The sequence below is a fragment of the Haliotis rufescens genome, unplaced genomic scaffold, assembly GCF_023055435.1.
Source record: "Haliotis rufescens isolate VD_foot unplaced genomic scaffold, xgHalRufe1.0.p SCAF_32, whole genome shotgun sequence".
Lineage (NCBI taxonomy): Eukaryota > Metazoa > Mollusca > Gastropoda > Lepetellida > Haliotidae > Haliotis > Haliotis rufescens.
Genome location: NW_025964024.1, coordinates 3,432,377 through 3,448,282, shown reverse-complemented (window position 1 = coordinate 3,448,282; position 15,906 = coordinate 3,432,377). Strand labels below are relative to the sequence as shown.

The 15,906-nt window shown below is 40.9% G+C and overlaps 2 protein-coding genes across 3 annotated transcripts; both read right to left on the bottom strand.

Moving 5' to 3' along the window:
* Positions 1 to 351: 351 nt before the first annotated feature.
* Positions 352 to 8,227, bottom strand: LOC124116631. Its single transcript, XM_046478043.2, has 3 exons — positions 6,717 to 8,227; positions 3,114 to 3,263; positions 352 to 2,003 (listed from the first exon to the last, which is right to left on the bottom strand). Exons 1-3 carry the CDS (start codon positions 8,116 to 8,118, stop codon positions 1,261 to 1,263), a joined length of 2,295 nt encoding a protein of 764 aa, XP_046333999.1. The 5' UTR covers positions 8,119 to 8,227; the 3' UTR covers positions 352 to 1,260.
* Positions 8,228 to 10,519: 2,292 nt separating this feature from the next.
* Positions 10,520 to 15,222, bottom strand: LOC124116630. Of its 2 annotated transcripts, none has more exons than XM_046478040.2 (3): positions 13,626 to 15,222; positions 13,141 to 13,272; positions 10,520 to 11,972 (listed from the first exon to the last, which is right to left on the bottom strand). In XM_046478040.2, the coding sequence occupies exons 1-3, from the start codon at positions 14,992 to 14,994 to the stop codon at positions 11,305 to 11,307; spliced, it is 2,169 nt and encodes a 722-aa protein (XP_046333996.2). In that variant the 5' UTR covers positions 14,995 to 15,222; the 3' UTR covers positions 10,520 to 11,304. The 2 variants fall into 2 exon arrangements, with proteins under 2 accessions (XP_046333996.2, XP_046333998.2); XM_046478042.2 differs by having other exon boundaries at positions 13,641 to 15,222.
* Between the last annotated feature and the right edge of the window lie 684 nt (positions 15,223 to 15,906).

The window sequence follows — 15,906 nt, the reverse complement described above, 5'->3', positions numbered from 1 at the left end:
ACACAGCAGTGTAGAAGTGGTATGTAACTGGCAAGTAGCTATTATCATAATAGGTTTTGTTTCATCAATGTTTGAGAACTGCTTGATGTCTGACAGCAAATTTTACTCAGTGTTCCCGTTGGCTTTTGAAACTGCCAGTCCTTGTGGACTGGCGACTCTAAAAATTACCAGTCCCCCCTAATTTTTACCAGTGCCAACTTTCAACAAATAAAGTAACGTAGGAAAATTATTTGTTTTTAATTCATTCAACATCATGTTCAGTGCAAAGATGTCATCTCTGAAGTAACTTAGATCCGTATGTCATTCACACAAACTTCAGTCACAATTTAATTTTCTCTTCTTTTTTTAGAAAATATTTCGAGATGAAGTCGCTACAAATGGATATTTAACCTAGAAAAAGACCAGGGGAAACCCTGATGGTAACAAACAGAAGGTACTTGTATGAATATCACCGATGTTTTGTTCAACAAGATTTATATGGTACTTTATTTACTGGCCCACAGGGACTGGCAGTCCCATGAATTACTGGGTCAAGCCTAATTTTAAAGGGTAAAAAACTGGTAATTACCAGTATACGGGAACGCTGTTACTTGATAAGCACCCCTGTGCAGTCTTTGTAAGTGCCAAGAGCACTTATTTTGGAAGTTGTACAAAGTGATCTTATCAGCATACATTTGGTTTAGATATAGCTTCATCTACTGTGCACCTTAAGTGGAATGACATGTGAGCAATCAAATACATTTACAAATCATTTGACCCCAAACAGTAACTGAACAATGTTCTTCAATCTGCGTGATGTACTCAACTAACATGATTCTTATCACAGAACAGATAAATGTTTGATATTGTAAGATTCATAAGCCGCATGAAATGAACAACACTCATCTCTATCCTCATCATCATAAACAAACTAACTGCAGATCTAAGTATGTGTCCGTGTAGTCCCTGTATACAGAATAAATGCATTATGGACAAGATCACTTCCACCAACGCTAATAATTACCCACCCAGCAAGATCCACCTGACCTATAAGATCCACCCATCCTACAAGATCCACCCACCCTCCAAGATCCACCACAACTACTGCCCTACATCATGTGTACATGTATATCACTGGGTCAACAATAATATCTTTATATAAATATGAAAAAATCGTTGGGTGTTAACTCTTCAAATGATACTTTTGGTTACAGATGAGCAAATGACGAATATTTATGAGTAGGTGGCATCAGGACTAGACATGATAGTTGTGACTTTCGTTCAAACTGGTTCAGGCTTGGGGAAGACTGGTCCCGAACCTGGTTCTGGTATAATAGCTGAATGCCCATTGGTGAGGCTACTGCTGGTAGGATGGTGATACATGGATCTAGACAAGTAATGAGAGAAATCTGCCTTGGATGCGGGGCGAAGGGTTTGCTGCAGCACTGTCTTGACTATGGAAGGTTCAGATCTGTGCGAGAGTGTGGAGTGGTGGGTGGAGGTGGCTGGGCGGCCAGAGTTACTGGACACAGCGGTCCCGTGTCCAGAAGTCAACTGTCTCAGGTAACTCGATCCTCCCCGTGCTGCGATGCTGCTGTAAGAATATAGTCCTTCTCTTTTGGTCACACCTGGTGAAAGACGTGAATATTTCGTTGTACTGCTTTCGGATGTGGCGTTGGGGATGATGTGAATAGGATACACTGACTTGGCTATCCCAGATGGAGTGCTGGATTTTGTGGGTGGTATTTTGTCTTGATTCTTGTTCTGGGCTGGGCCATCGTCAGGGATGTCTGTGACGGGAGGCGCCCTGGAAGTGTGGGCGGTGACTGTGACTGGTCCCCCACCCAGGAGAGCCTGTGGGGTGAGGGAGATGTTGAGGGTGATATTGGTTGACTCTTGCAGACTTTCTAACTTAGTCTTGTCTGGGCTAAGGTCAAGGACATCAGAATCATGACTTCTCTTGCGGGACAGCAGTTGACTGACACTCTGCATCCCTCGTCCATCCTCTCGGCAGACTATCTCACCTGTAAATACAAGATTAGCTGTTGATTAGGGCTGTGTATTGGCAAAACAATTGTATTGCAATATACTGTGATCGATCTGACACCGATCGTACACGCAGATCCTATTTTGTACCTTCTAAAATTAATATTACAATGTCAAAAGTCAACATGGTCAGACGCCACCATTTTGTAGTCATAGATACAGGGGAGATAAGAATGTGAGGGAAAATCACTTCCGCGTTTCCGCCATTTTGTCAGTTCATGTCAAAGGGAAACATAATTTGTGAATGAATTTCTGTTTAGAATTAAGGTTAAACGATACAAATAATCATGATAATACAAATAATCATGATAATACAGGAGTTGTAATAATTTTTTTACCCAATATACCGGAACACAGGTAAAATAATGCAATATGTATTGTTTGAAAAGCGTATAGCAGTATACCATGCAGTATAGTACTGAGGGTAGATATTAGCCATGACAACTTCACAAGGTATGTGTATTACACACAGCTATAAAAACTAACATATTTCGTCCACTAGTCCTTATAATAACGTATAGCAAAACCCTTAAAAATGGCAAATTTCTACTTGTCCTTATGATAACTAAACTATTGGGTAGTTTGACAGGAACTATAGGACTAGTGCCAATTTCTATCGCTGACATATACCGTATTCGACGTAACAAGCGCCCCGCTCTAATAAGCGCCCACGGCGAGATTTGCTAATATATTGGCTAGTGAACAATCCCAATTAGCACCTCTTCCGAACCCTATTCCCTTATAGTACATACCCCTTCCTTCTCCTATTCGCGTATAATACGCACTCGTGTATTATATGCACCCTTTATTATTGGCAATGAAATTCTGGAAAAATATATCTGTCGTACATAAACATTTCAGGCGGTCAACATAAACCACGAAATTTATCTTTCAACTCTGTGTTTTTCACCAAAATAATATTCTAATAAGAGCCCCCGATTTCTAATTTTGAGAGCGCCCTGGGCGCTTATTACCTCGAATACGGTAATCAGAATGCAGGGTTGTGAGAATAATATGCACATGAACTTGCTTTGAGTCAAGCAACCTGTGAAGATATACTAGATTGATGACATAAAACCAAACAGTACCTGTTGCAGTGTCGCGACCAATCTTCATTTTCTTCAACCACTGGTCAAACGCTACCAGATCCAAAATATCCATCCTTTGCAAAATCCCAGAGAGCTGATGTTTAGCTGTAGCTAAATCAATATCATCAGTGTGCTCTGAATGGTGAGGTTCTGAAAGAAAAGAAAACATATCCAGTGTTAAAAAGTAAGAATAAACATCAAGGTGTCCTTTCCATTACAATGACCATCCTACGATGATTACCGTAATGTCTAAACTAAAGTCTCAGATGGTCCTTAGATTCTTCAATAGTCTAACAACAAACCCAGGGAAGGATCCCTATATAAATTCTAACACTGCCTATTATAACATCACATCATTATCATGATTATATTAAACAGAGCAAGCAATCAGATGACCCGTACAAAGTCGCTATTTTGACCATTTTTATAACAGACTTGAACATTACAACTTACAACAATGTACACGAACAACCTAAGAATCTTTCATGTTTTATTTTATGTCCTCACTGACGAATATCTATGGGATAGCACTGGCACTATACACGGCTACAGCTCACATAATTGTATATTATTAGAATTATTAGGCAAGAAAAACAAAACTGGTATACAGATTCCACGGACACTAAAATAGTTATTATATAAAGTGGAAAATAATTCTGAAAAAGCAAATTTATGTGCTCATCGCAAACGAACTGTGAGTGAGTGAGTGAGTGAGTGAGTGAGTGAGTGAGTGAGTGAGTGAGTGAGTGAGTGAGTGAGTGAGTGAGTGAGTGAGTGAGTGAGTGAGTGAGTATGGTTTCACGCCACTTTTAGTAATATTCCAGTAATATCACGGCTTCACACATTGTACCCACGTCGGGCAAACGAACTGTGCATATCACAGATCAGACTGCAAGACATATATGGCTAGCAGAAACTTCCAAGTCCAACATATTTCTAAGTTCAAAACATAAAAAAGGCAAAAAGATTTCTTATTGAAAACAAACTTTGCACTGGCCCTCTCTTTCAGTATAGAAACTGTACCCCAAATTGGGAAAGAATCCATGAAGTTGTTTTCAAGTAAGAGGCCACACAAATGTTTAAGTAAAATAATATACTACGTTCAAATCATGAAAAAAATCATACTTTTTCAGCAAATACACATATTAAAATTAAACTATGCACTGCACCTCTTATATTGGTATAGACACTGTTCCCTAAATTTGAAAAGAATCCATGTAGTAGTTTTCAAGTGATACATTGCACAAATGTTTAAGTAAAAACATTCTAAGCAAAATAAATGAAAAAAAGCTGTATTTTTTCAGAAAATCCAAACACTGAAATCAAACTTTGCATTGCACCTTTCATATAGGTATAAAAAGTGTTCACCAAGTGAAAAGAATCTATTTAGTAGTTTTCAAGTTATAGGTCGCACAAAAAATGTCCTTGGAAGGACGGACAGAATTCCTTGGAATAACTATTTACTAGGGGTGTAACGATACAGCAAGGTCATGATATGATACGTATCATGATACATAGGTCAAGACACGATGTGTATCAAATGAGCAGGTTCAAAAGTATAAGTTTGCTGTAGACACATGTTCGTTGTGGCTATTTTTAGTAGTGAACTTAAACATGTTAAAACGCTAATTACAACACATTCTGCGATATCCGACTGACAAAAATGTTTCATCACATGAAAACTCATGATGCACCGGTGGACCGACGTATTTATTCACCCCTACTATATAACCACGCCCTTTTAGTTTGGGGGTATTAAAATCAATGCATCTGTGTCAGAACAGATATATACATGATATAAAAGTTTATTGATGATTTGTGTTACTTTCAATTAAAACAGAGAGAAACCAAGGTAACATACAGCTTTGAACCATTTGAGCTAGATGACCCATACCCAAAAAAGAGAATCTGTACCCAATGAAAAAATATATGGTTTGAAACATGAAACATTAATCATGTTTTCAGCTACTAAGACATTGATTGTTTTGGTTTCATAACAAGAACACATGAGGACTCCAATCACATGATCAGCAGCTGTGTAAACTTTTTGTTACACCGTCCGGCTTCCAAGACCTTGATAGTTTACATACTACGGTAAATCAACAACATGCCACCACAGCCAACTGAGTTAACTCAAATCTATTTAATCCTAATGTTACTGGTATATTAAAGAGGTAAAATGATTGTTTAGAAGTCATTCATTGTCACTTTGCATTGAGTTGATTGACTGATCGTTCATTCACCAACTAATGAATGAATGTTTGAAATGTATAATGAATAAATGTTGGAATGGAAATGTGAAATCAGTGAATATTTGAAATGTAAAATGATTGAATTTTGGAAATGTAATAGAGCTATGAATAAATTGCTATGAACATGATGAACTTGCAGATGAGAATATATGAGAATTTACTGCAGAAAAAGCAATTACAAACATATTTTAAAATTTTTTTTTATAGTCTATACCGGTTAAGGCAATCCCGTTTTGGAAACATTGCTTCAAAAGATAAACGGGTACGAGTCATCCAAAATTCGGTAAGGGTCTTCCAAATTTGGGTATGAGTCAGCCAAATAAACATGATAAAGTACAAATGCTCCAATACATCATGATACATGTACAAATCTGACGAGAATATTAGGTACGGGTTAGCCATTTTGAATTATTTTCGCTTGGTACAATTCTCCATGGGTACGGAAAGTCGGGTAACAAGTCATGCTAGCTGCATAAAATCACACAGATTACAACCACTAGTCCATTGGTCAGAGACTAGTAACAATCTATACGGACTGGTTGTCTTATCCAAAAGTAAATTTATTTTTCTGTACATACTGCATGTACTGTATTCGACGTAATAAGTGCCCCGCTCTAATAAGCGCCCATGGCGATATTTGCTAATATATTGGCTATCAATCCCAATTAGCACACCTTCCGATTGATCAATGTACACAAGACTTATTTATTTGTGTATAATACACACTCGTGTGTTATATGCACCCTTAATTATGGGCAATTAAATTCTGGAATAATATATCTGTCGTATACAATTTAATCATTTCAGGCTGTCAGCATAAACCATGAAATTTATGATCTTTCAACTCTGTTTTTTTCACCAAAATAATATACTAATAAGAGCCCACTATTTCTAATTTTGAGTACGCCCTGGGCGCTTATTACGTCGAATACGGAAACTACTATTCTGAGCTGTGAACCAATGGGATACCCCTGGATCACTTGAGATTATGGTCCATGTTTATGCGGCAATAATTCAACTTGGAACAGTCTGAACTGTGTTCAACAATGTAGGCTACTAACATGTTTAGATACTTTCTTAAAATGCTCATCATTATCATGTTTATGTGTTCCCAATATTTACATAATTCTGAAAAATATATGGAAAGTATGCAAACCCTCTTAGCATTGGTTAGCATGGTTTGCATGCAAACAGTATCCTAATCTACTTACCATAATAACATAGCCTAAAGTTGAAAGTCATTACTAGTGTTAATGCATTTGTGCCTGATACTATCTAAAACAATGCAAAATATTACAACAAACATGAGTGGTTATATCACATGTACATGGAAGAAGAGAAAATAACTTACCGTTAGCAATGTTATCATCAGTGGAGTATCCTGACACAGTTCCATGGCAGTTGTCCTGTTGGTCAGCAACATCATCTACTATTTCTTCATTAAATGAGAGGGACTGATGGGACAGGCTATCACTAGAGTCCAGTTCAGAATCTGGTTGTGCAATCACATGGTATGCCAGAACATCAGACACCTTACTGTCTTGTCGACTGTAGCTGTCATTCTGGCTTGTGTTCAATTCTCCCTCGTCATTATCAACTGATGAGGCATTTGTAGAGTCACAGTTTGAGTCTCCATCACCTGTTACAACAGCAGTACCCTCTGACGGGGCAACTTGGGCAGCCATTCCTGTTAGGTCACGAATCTGTCTCACCATCTCATTAAGCTTGTTCATACCTAGAGCACAAGGGCGATACCATGACTGAGCAGGGGCAGGTTGATTCACATTTACACCCAGGTAAAATGGAGAGTATCTGTGATTGGCAGCAATAGGTCTTTTTTCTGCATATAATTTGTACAAAGCTACAGGATCCTGTTCTGGTATCTCCGGCTTGCTCCATATCATCTGCCGGGCTTGACGCAAGTGACTGTTTGCTGTTCTGTGCAGCATTTGTGGAGAAAATGCAAGATATTCCCTCCCAGACTCCTCTTCTACTCCTAACATTATGTCTCCCCACAACAATTTCTTGTGTTCTGTTGCTTTTCTCATTTTTAAATTCACAACAAAAACAAAGCACAGAGAAAATAGCACTGACACAGGGGTGTAAGGTCCAAATTCTTGAGATTTGCATAACTGTGACAATCTCTGTTCCATGACATGTGATGTTGATGATATCTGTGACTTCACACCTTTACCCATTTGTTTCAACATTTGTTGCTTGAGCTTCAAGGCAGCTCTTGTCTTTGCAAAGTGAATATCTCTGGTCAAAGATGTTGGGTAACATTTTAGTTTCAGGTACCGCTCAATGCTAGCCAGCATTGCCCTTAAGCTGCAGGGCTCATACTCCGCTCCATCAAACTTTCTTACAACCATGAAGAAGGAGGACAGGTATTTATCAAGTTCTATAGGTGGGATGCATTCTGGTGGGCGCTTTTCATTCAAAGATTTTAAGTAGCTAACAAGAATTTTCATATCTGCACCAGTTTTCCTGTTTGTATTTTTATTTTCCATGAGAAAATTAGATTCTTCAGGTGTTGGTATGCGTAACATGCTTGAATGCATGGTTTCGGACCCTCCGTTTCCCGAACTCGAGCCCGGTACCATGTAAATATCATCACGATCTTCGTTATCAATATCAGCGTCTTCCACGTTCTCTTCGCCGATTCCTGCCTCATGGTGCACATCTGAACCCGCGACCGCTGACTTCTTCTCATCATTAGTTGATTCTTCACTTTCCTTGCTGGTGGGGTCCATTTCTTAAACATGAAAACACAACATCACTACTAAAGTCATAATCAACACAATCTTATTCAATGATTGACAGCCATGATACCGGAAGCCACCTGGTGTCGGTAAACATGGGAAGAAAGACAACTCTATAACGCAAGAGTTTGCTCACCGAGAAAAAAGAATTTGTTTCTTTAGTTCCAGAATCTATTGTTTTAACATAAAGGACATCGCTTGAATCCAATAAAGAGTTAGGGAACGCTGGATATTCCTGCGCCTGTTATGATAAACTGGTCTCGTGTCGACTACTTCAGAGAATTTATCAGTCGAATACTGCCTTATCGGAATGTTCCACGATATATGAGAACAAGAGGTTTGATATACAGCTGTTACTAAAGTTAACCAACAGCCGCAAAGGGAATTATCAGGAGTGTGATACGACTAGTTATCTACCGAATTCAGTTATTTTGGGAAACGACCGTGAGAGTGAAATATCCGTTTCCTTATGCTCTCGGTCTTGTCATATCTGGGTTACCTCTCGCCAATTCTACTGCGTACTTTGAAATGAAGCTAGTTATTAATCAGTAACAAATAACCAACATCTTTGTCCTATGTGTCTAGGAAGTCAGTCAGAAGGTATCTCACACATTTATCCGAAAGGTACAAAAGAAATCCAGTACGTAAAAAAAACATTATTTGATAAAGAAATCGTTATGTATTTACGTTTCATCAAATTGCGTGATAACCTATAATAAGTTAAGGTTTTACTAACTATTTTTACCTTTGAGAAAAGTAAGAATTTAAAAACTGTTTTTGTTTATTAGCGGGCGAATCGGAAAACGAAAATATATTGGATGTCATTTTGGGATAAGATTGTCCCACGTTCATCCTTTAGCCTATAACATCTTGCCTACGTGCACATATTATCTAACTGTAACACGCTGTTCACTGTTTTCGTTTCTTGACATTGACCAGTTCTAGATATTACATACATCTGTTGAGTTCTCGTCCTTTACTCAGCACACGGGGCTGAATGGTCATCTATATCACGTCTACATCACCAGAGGTTAAAGTGGTAGTCTTATTTTGAGACAAAGGGAAACATGTCAAACATTATGCGATAGTGAAGGATATAGTGACCACTGTAGGTTTAAGGGCACAACAGACGCTGTGCTATCTTTGGGACTGGACAATTTGGATGGAGTGAGGAACGCAAGATCACCAGTAATGAAACATCCATATTTATTTAGGGGAGGATCTTAGAAAATTAGGAAATAATTTTGTTAATATATTTAAAGCAAAGAAACAAAAGGTTTGCATTGTTAGACGGGAGATGCTGGCACTACTAGAGGGGGTGGGGCTGGGGCTGGGGGTGGGCGGTGTTAAGCTGCGGGGTTATGAATTCAGATTCCTAAATTAGCACCCTCCAACAATAAATGATCGATCCCATTTTACCTTTACATCCGGAGTTCAAAGCTGCAGACTGCCAAGCATGTGCTCCTGGTTCTATTGACTGTAGTACAAATAACATTCACCCACATGTTAATGGCGCCAGCAGTATACAAGCAATATATATAATCAGTTATTTTTACAAACAGTCTTTCAAATATATTGAAAAAATAACAGCAGTGTTAACTAACCGCCCCTAGTGTGTGATAGTGATTGCGCAATAGCACCGTTTAGCGTTGTGTCATGTGGCTTGGTCAGTAAAAGGTATATCAAACGCTATCTGTCATTACAGGTGTGCCTGTGTACAATTGTCAACATTGTGATTATATTGTGTTGAGTAAAATAAACAACGCTAACAGACCACGGTGATGCACAGGATGGCGTCACATAGACAAGATACGTGCACAACTCAAGAGATAAGCAGATCCACACTATAGAGACGTTTATAGCACACATACGTAAACTGAATGATCAACGCTTAGAGTTTTTTGTTTGTTTGTTTGTTGTTTAACGCCGCACTCAGCAATATTCCAGCTATATGACGGCGGTCTGTAAATAATCGAGTCTGGACCAGACAATCCAGTGACCGACATCATGAGCATCGATCCACGCAATTGGGATGCAATGACATGCATTAACCAAGTCAGCGAGCCTGACCACCCGATACACTTACGAACAGCTTGGGTGCTGGGGACCAATATTCTTACCCAGAATCCCCATGTGTTAGTCAATTGCCTTTTCTAATAACGAGGGGCGGTCGGGTAGCCTAGTGGTAAAAGCGTTCGCTCGTCACGCTGAAGACCCGGGTTCGATTCCCGACATGGGTACAATGTGTGAAGCCCATTTCTGGTGTCCCCCGCCGTGATATTGCTGGAATATTGCTAAAAGCGGCGTAAAACCAAACTCACTCACTCTAATAACGAAAGTGTATAACAGCTCAATGACAATAATAATTCCATAAGGCATTAATGACACGTAGTACAAATACAGTAATTGATTTTATTTCAAAATGCAATAAAACAACTTTGCAGTACTACCAAGAAGGAAGCGACGGGAGCAACCGCAATAATCAAACATGCAAACCCGAAAGGGGAGACAACCGCAGGTGAAAATGAAAAACCAACCACGTATCTACACACTCCGATGGGATCGGATTACACTAATACTCTAAACGTACTGTATGGCTTAACCCTTCGGACAGTTTATTATATATTTTGTTCAAGAAAATGCTAATGATACGTTCAAGTCAGACTGTTAAAAAACAGGCGGACTAAAGACTAGACTACATAACAGACATATCATTTGTCACCATCGGCTATAGTTACTGTGGCTATATGGTTGAAACAATGCCGATGCGATGTTTAATTTTAACTAACTCACTCACATCTACTTTTGTGGAACGTAGATTATGTAGAACTAGTTTCGTGAGTCAATCTATTAATATAAATCATATTCTAGAGTATTTTGTGCTTCCTTCGTGCGTCTGTAATTCAACTGTATTAATTTGACATGATTTTAATTTGGACACCATTCATAGAAAGTTGGAATTCTCAGTTCAATACTTGAAATGCACATGATCTCAATTGGAATGAGTCAGTAAGGTAAACATTGAAACAACGTCAATGATTCCTCAAGTATAAAGTCAATATGTTTGACCAAAAGCCGACTGTATGCCATGATGTATATTTCTGGATAAAGTCTGAATATGGCAGTCTTGTCTTCTCTGTGGACTACATTTCTCCAAGTTGAACTCGGATGAAAGTTTTACAAAATCTTCCAAACTTTACTTTCACCTGTGACATTGGAAATTTTAAGTTTCTTCTGAGGCGATGTTGCCGCTGTGGTGTAGTCACTAGAATCCACGTTGCTCTGCAGTTGACGACCCAATAGAACGCAGTTTCTTGCTTGGGCTACAAGACTGTAGGGTGTGGCAGAAGAGCTGTCGTCCGCTGTCGCGGGCTGTGCACCCTGGGTAAAAGAGTGACTGGGTGTGGCTGCCGGGATGGCACGTCTTGGAGCTATGGCGAGCTGCTTGTCATTCGTGGCACTTTTGAACGCATTCGCAGACGACCCTGTTTGATACTGAAAATGTTCCTCGCATGTGGGTCTGGGTGTAATAGGGGCATTCACTAATGGTGTAGCATGTCTTGGCAGAGAGGACTCGTGTGATGCCAGGCTTATGGTAGTCTGGTTCTGAGACGTGAGAGGGAATTGAGGAAAGAAGATGGCTGCCGGTCGAGATGCGCCAGTAGTGGCCGTGTTGATAGCGTTGTTCATGTAGTACTGTGACAGTGAGAGAGGAGATGGCAGGATGTAGGGGTTGAGGGCCGACTGCGATGGCTGGGTGGAATGGACTTGTTGTGGGGTGAACTTGCGGGCTCTCGGTGGCTGTTCCATTATCCTAAGACAGTTTTCACGACAAAAGACTATCCCTGCAATGACAAATGATATTGAAGAATATTATACCAGCATTCATCATAGTCAAGTGGGTGTTCAGTGACCCAAGGATCACACTAATCAATGACCGCTTCATACATGGTACTGTAACCTAAAAACAGGACGACCCAGATGAACCCAGTGATTGACATCATGAGCATCGATCCACGCAGTTGGGATATGATGACATGCATCAACCAAGTCAGCGAGCCTGACCACCCGATCCCGTTAGTCGCCTCTTACGACAAGCATAGGCAACTTTAACAGCAAGCATGGGTTCTTCACGGGTCCATTTTACAAAGTGGATGATTATATTTTACACACTGACTGTAACATATACAACTTTGCAGATACAGATAGATCGTGACATCGTTAATGCAAATATCGTATTAGAAACATCGAAAGCGCACGTAAATAAGGTTTATCTGCACTTTTGTCTTGTCTATCAATTTCAAAAGTTGAAACGAAACTACAGCAGAGGCGGAGCCTTTATATACAGATGCTCCATAAACATACATATATGGTCTTGTTGGAGGAGTGAGTGAGTGAGTATGGTTTTACGCCGCTTTTAGCAATATTCCAGCAATATCACGGCGGGGGACACCAGAAATGGGCTTCACACATTGTACCCATGTCGGGAATCGAACCCGGGTCTTCGGCGTGACGAGCGAACGCTTTAACCACTAGGCTACCCGACCGCCCCCTTGTTGGAGGAAATGACCTCCCAAATTACACCTTGATTGCACAAGACCGCCCCTCCGTTCGCACTCTCGCAGGTCAGCCACCTTTCACGTAACAAGTCACAACACACCCAATTTCACCCCACCTACTAATAAAGACATCAAAATACGTACTTTTAATTAAGCGTTTACTTTCTTACACTGTTTTCCCCATTGTGGGGGCACCGGTGGCCCAGTGTCGCTGTGCAGAGTTGCGTCCCTTGGGCAGGCCAGAAACCTATGGTTGTGGGTTCGAATCCCGGTTCGCCCCGATTATGTTTTTAGGTTTGTCAGCACCATACCCGTGCTCGTGGGTTTCACCGAGGTGGCAAACGTCTGAGACCTGCATCACTTCGGGTTGATAATACACATAAACGTGATAAATTCATTTTACAAATTCCTCTATTTAATGACATGGCAGTGCCTGACGTTCGTGTTGGCTTACCTGAAGTATCTTTGAGAACATCAATTCTCTTGAGCCAGTCAACCACAGTGACAAGGTCCGAGTACACAAGGCGCTGGAACACCCGCTTTATCTTGGCTTTAGCTGTGCTCACATCTAAGGGGTCGGGGCCTCCTGAAAATGTGATATTGTGCCAGTAAGTGAATACACAAATCTGACACGGACACAGCGTAAAATATATAAGTCGCAACTAGCATAATGTGGTACCAGGATTGTAGCAGGGACGACAATTAACTACTTCGAATCCCGGTTCACCCTGACTATGATTCTAGGTTTCACAGCACACCATACCTGTGGGTTTCACCAAAGTGGAAAACGTCTTGACCTGCATCTCTTTTGGCTTTCCTCCCACACCAAGCTGACACGCCGTGATAGAACTGGAATACTGTTCAAGGCAGCATTAAACCAAACCCATTCACTCTCTGTGATAGTATTACCTGATATATATAATATGGAGTGGTATTTACCCATAATATGCTGACCTTTCCTGTCTGATTTCGTCTGTGATTTCCGTCTAACGTATGGACGGAATGCTCCCCTCTCTTCCTCTGTGTTGCAGCCAACTGACTTGGTTGAGTCACCTGGGAGTACGGCTGGGGGTAGGGATCTATCAGCTGGGAGTACGGCTGGGGGTAGGGATCTATCAGCGGGAACAAAGCTTTGTCCACCTGTAGATGACGTGTCGTAAGAAACTACAGCTTGAACTTGTGCGTTTTGTACAGATCTGACTTGATACCTATGTTGGAAAACAAGTTCCTCCAACGACCAGGGTGCTAGTTTCTTCATTGAAACATTTGTGTACTTCGTATCAAGCTCGGCTAGTTTGGTTATCTTCCCCATCATCTGAGAAGTGAAGTTTCTGCCGATCCGCTCGGGGTGATACCATGCGCTTTTTCTGTCGGGAATGGACAGTCGTGGACGCTGAAATAGAAACTGACAGTTGGGGTCGATTCTCGTCAGAAGCCTCTCCAGGGATAAAATGGGGCACATCTCATCACCTTTCTTCTCATACATCCGACATCGGTCACGTTCCTCGTCTCTAAGTGCCCCGGTTACATAACGACGTCCGTCGCTGTCAACGTCAAAGATGAAGTCTGACGTTTTGGTTTCCCGTTGGACTTTGGATCTTTTCCTAGAAAAGTACACGCTGATTTCAAACCACACTTTGAGCAGAAGGGTCAGTGGGGTATTGGGGCTTATTGCATCACTATTGTAAATTTTCCTCAGGTCTTCAGTCGTCATTCGGGGGCTTGTTCTGTCTGGGTTTTCTCTGGCGGCACTTTTAACAACACGTTTGAACACTGCATTGGAATACCTGAATGTTTTTTCTTCAATAATGTCCATCTTTCTTGGAGGTACCATGTTTGCGAAATACCTATTTAGACCATATCTTATTGCAACGATAGTATTTCTCGAGTAGCGTTGACCGACCTTACTCCGAACTTCAACATAAAATCGACACAGAATTTGATCAAGAGCGGCAGGTTTTATAGTTTTTAGATCGACGTTAACGTTGTTTTTCTGACACCAGTCAAGTAGGAGTTTGACGGTAAACTTCAATGGGCGATCAGGAGTTGTGAATTCGGTTGTGTCCATGGGGTTCGGTTCGGGCTCGGATTCCGACTCCGATTCCCCAGCCTCCTCTGCGTCATCATAATACATTTCTGGTTCATACACTTCCCCTATAACAGATTCGGAGGAAATGCTGTCCATATGTCTTCCATTGTCACTGTCACCAGCAACGGACTCTACTTCTAAAATGAGTTCAGGACTAGATCTATATTCTGTTACTCGAGAGAACGGCTTAGGTTGAACAGGTTTCAACTGTTTCGCCATTTTGTCGTCAGTGATGTTGTTACGTTCATCTCCGACAAACACACATATTCCGTCAAACCATTTCACGTTACCTCTCTAGTACTTTCAACGTACTCACGATAAGCAGCTTTTCATGCAGGGATGTTTTCAGAAGTTGTTCGTGAACTATGTGCATAAAACTAAAATCACGCCCGCCTAAGTACATTTCTCTGACCTTGACCTTCTGTAGGGAGACGTTATTGCATCAAATGGCACGTTGTTGCTTAGACTGGTCCCCTGCCTCTGTTGCGCGCGATACTATGCCAGCTAGCTGAGGAAAAGCATGAGGGCAGGAGACCAGTCTGGTTGCGGGTTGGCTATCTGCTTCCGACATTTAGTACCGCAGCCAGCTTTGTCCAGCCAGGATCCCAGTCGGGGAATATAGACACTTTGTATCCCGTCGACACTATTAATTATGCAGGGATGTATGGGCCCATTTCGTTCCCCAAACCAGGGACGATTATCTCTTGAAACATGTTTAGTAGTGTACCCTGCATTAGTGATGCCTTTAGCCATAATATGCATTGTGTAAAGGTTATACTTTCTGTACATAATTAAGTTCCTCCGTGGAAACTCTTCAAAATATCTGTTAACATGTATAGCAAGCATACCGTATTTCCTCTATTAGACGCACGGACTTCTATTTATTTCGGACAAGCCTTTGACCCGGCGTCTATTGGAGGCCCGGCTTCTATTAATACCCCCATTTCACTGTGACCACTAATGTCCCGAATCGTCACGAAATGGAAATATTTATTTATATGAGGCCCGGCTTCTATTTTTTGCACTGAACAATTGACCCGGCTTCTATTAGAGGCCCGAGGCCCGGCGTCTACTAGAGGAAATACGGTATTCCCATCTTCCCAAGGCAAGAGCGTCCACTAGCCTGGGCCT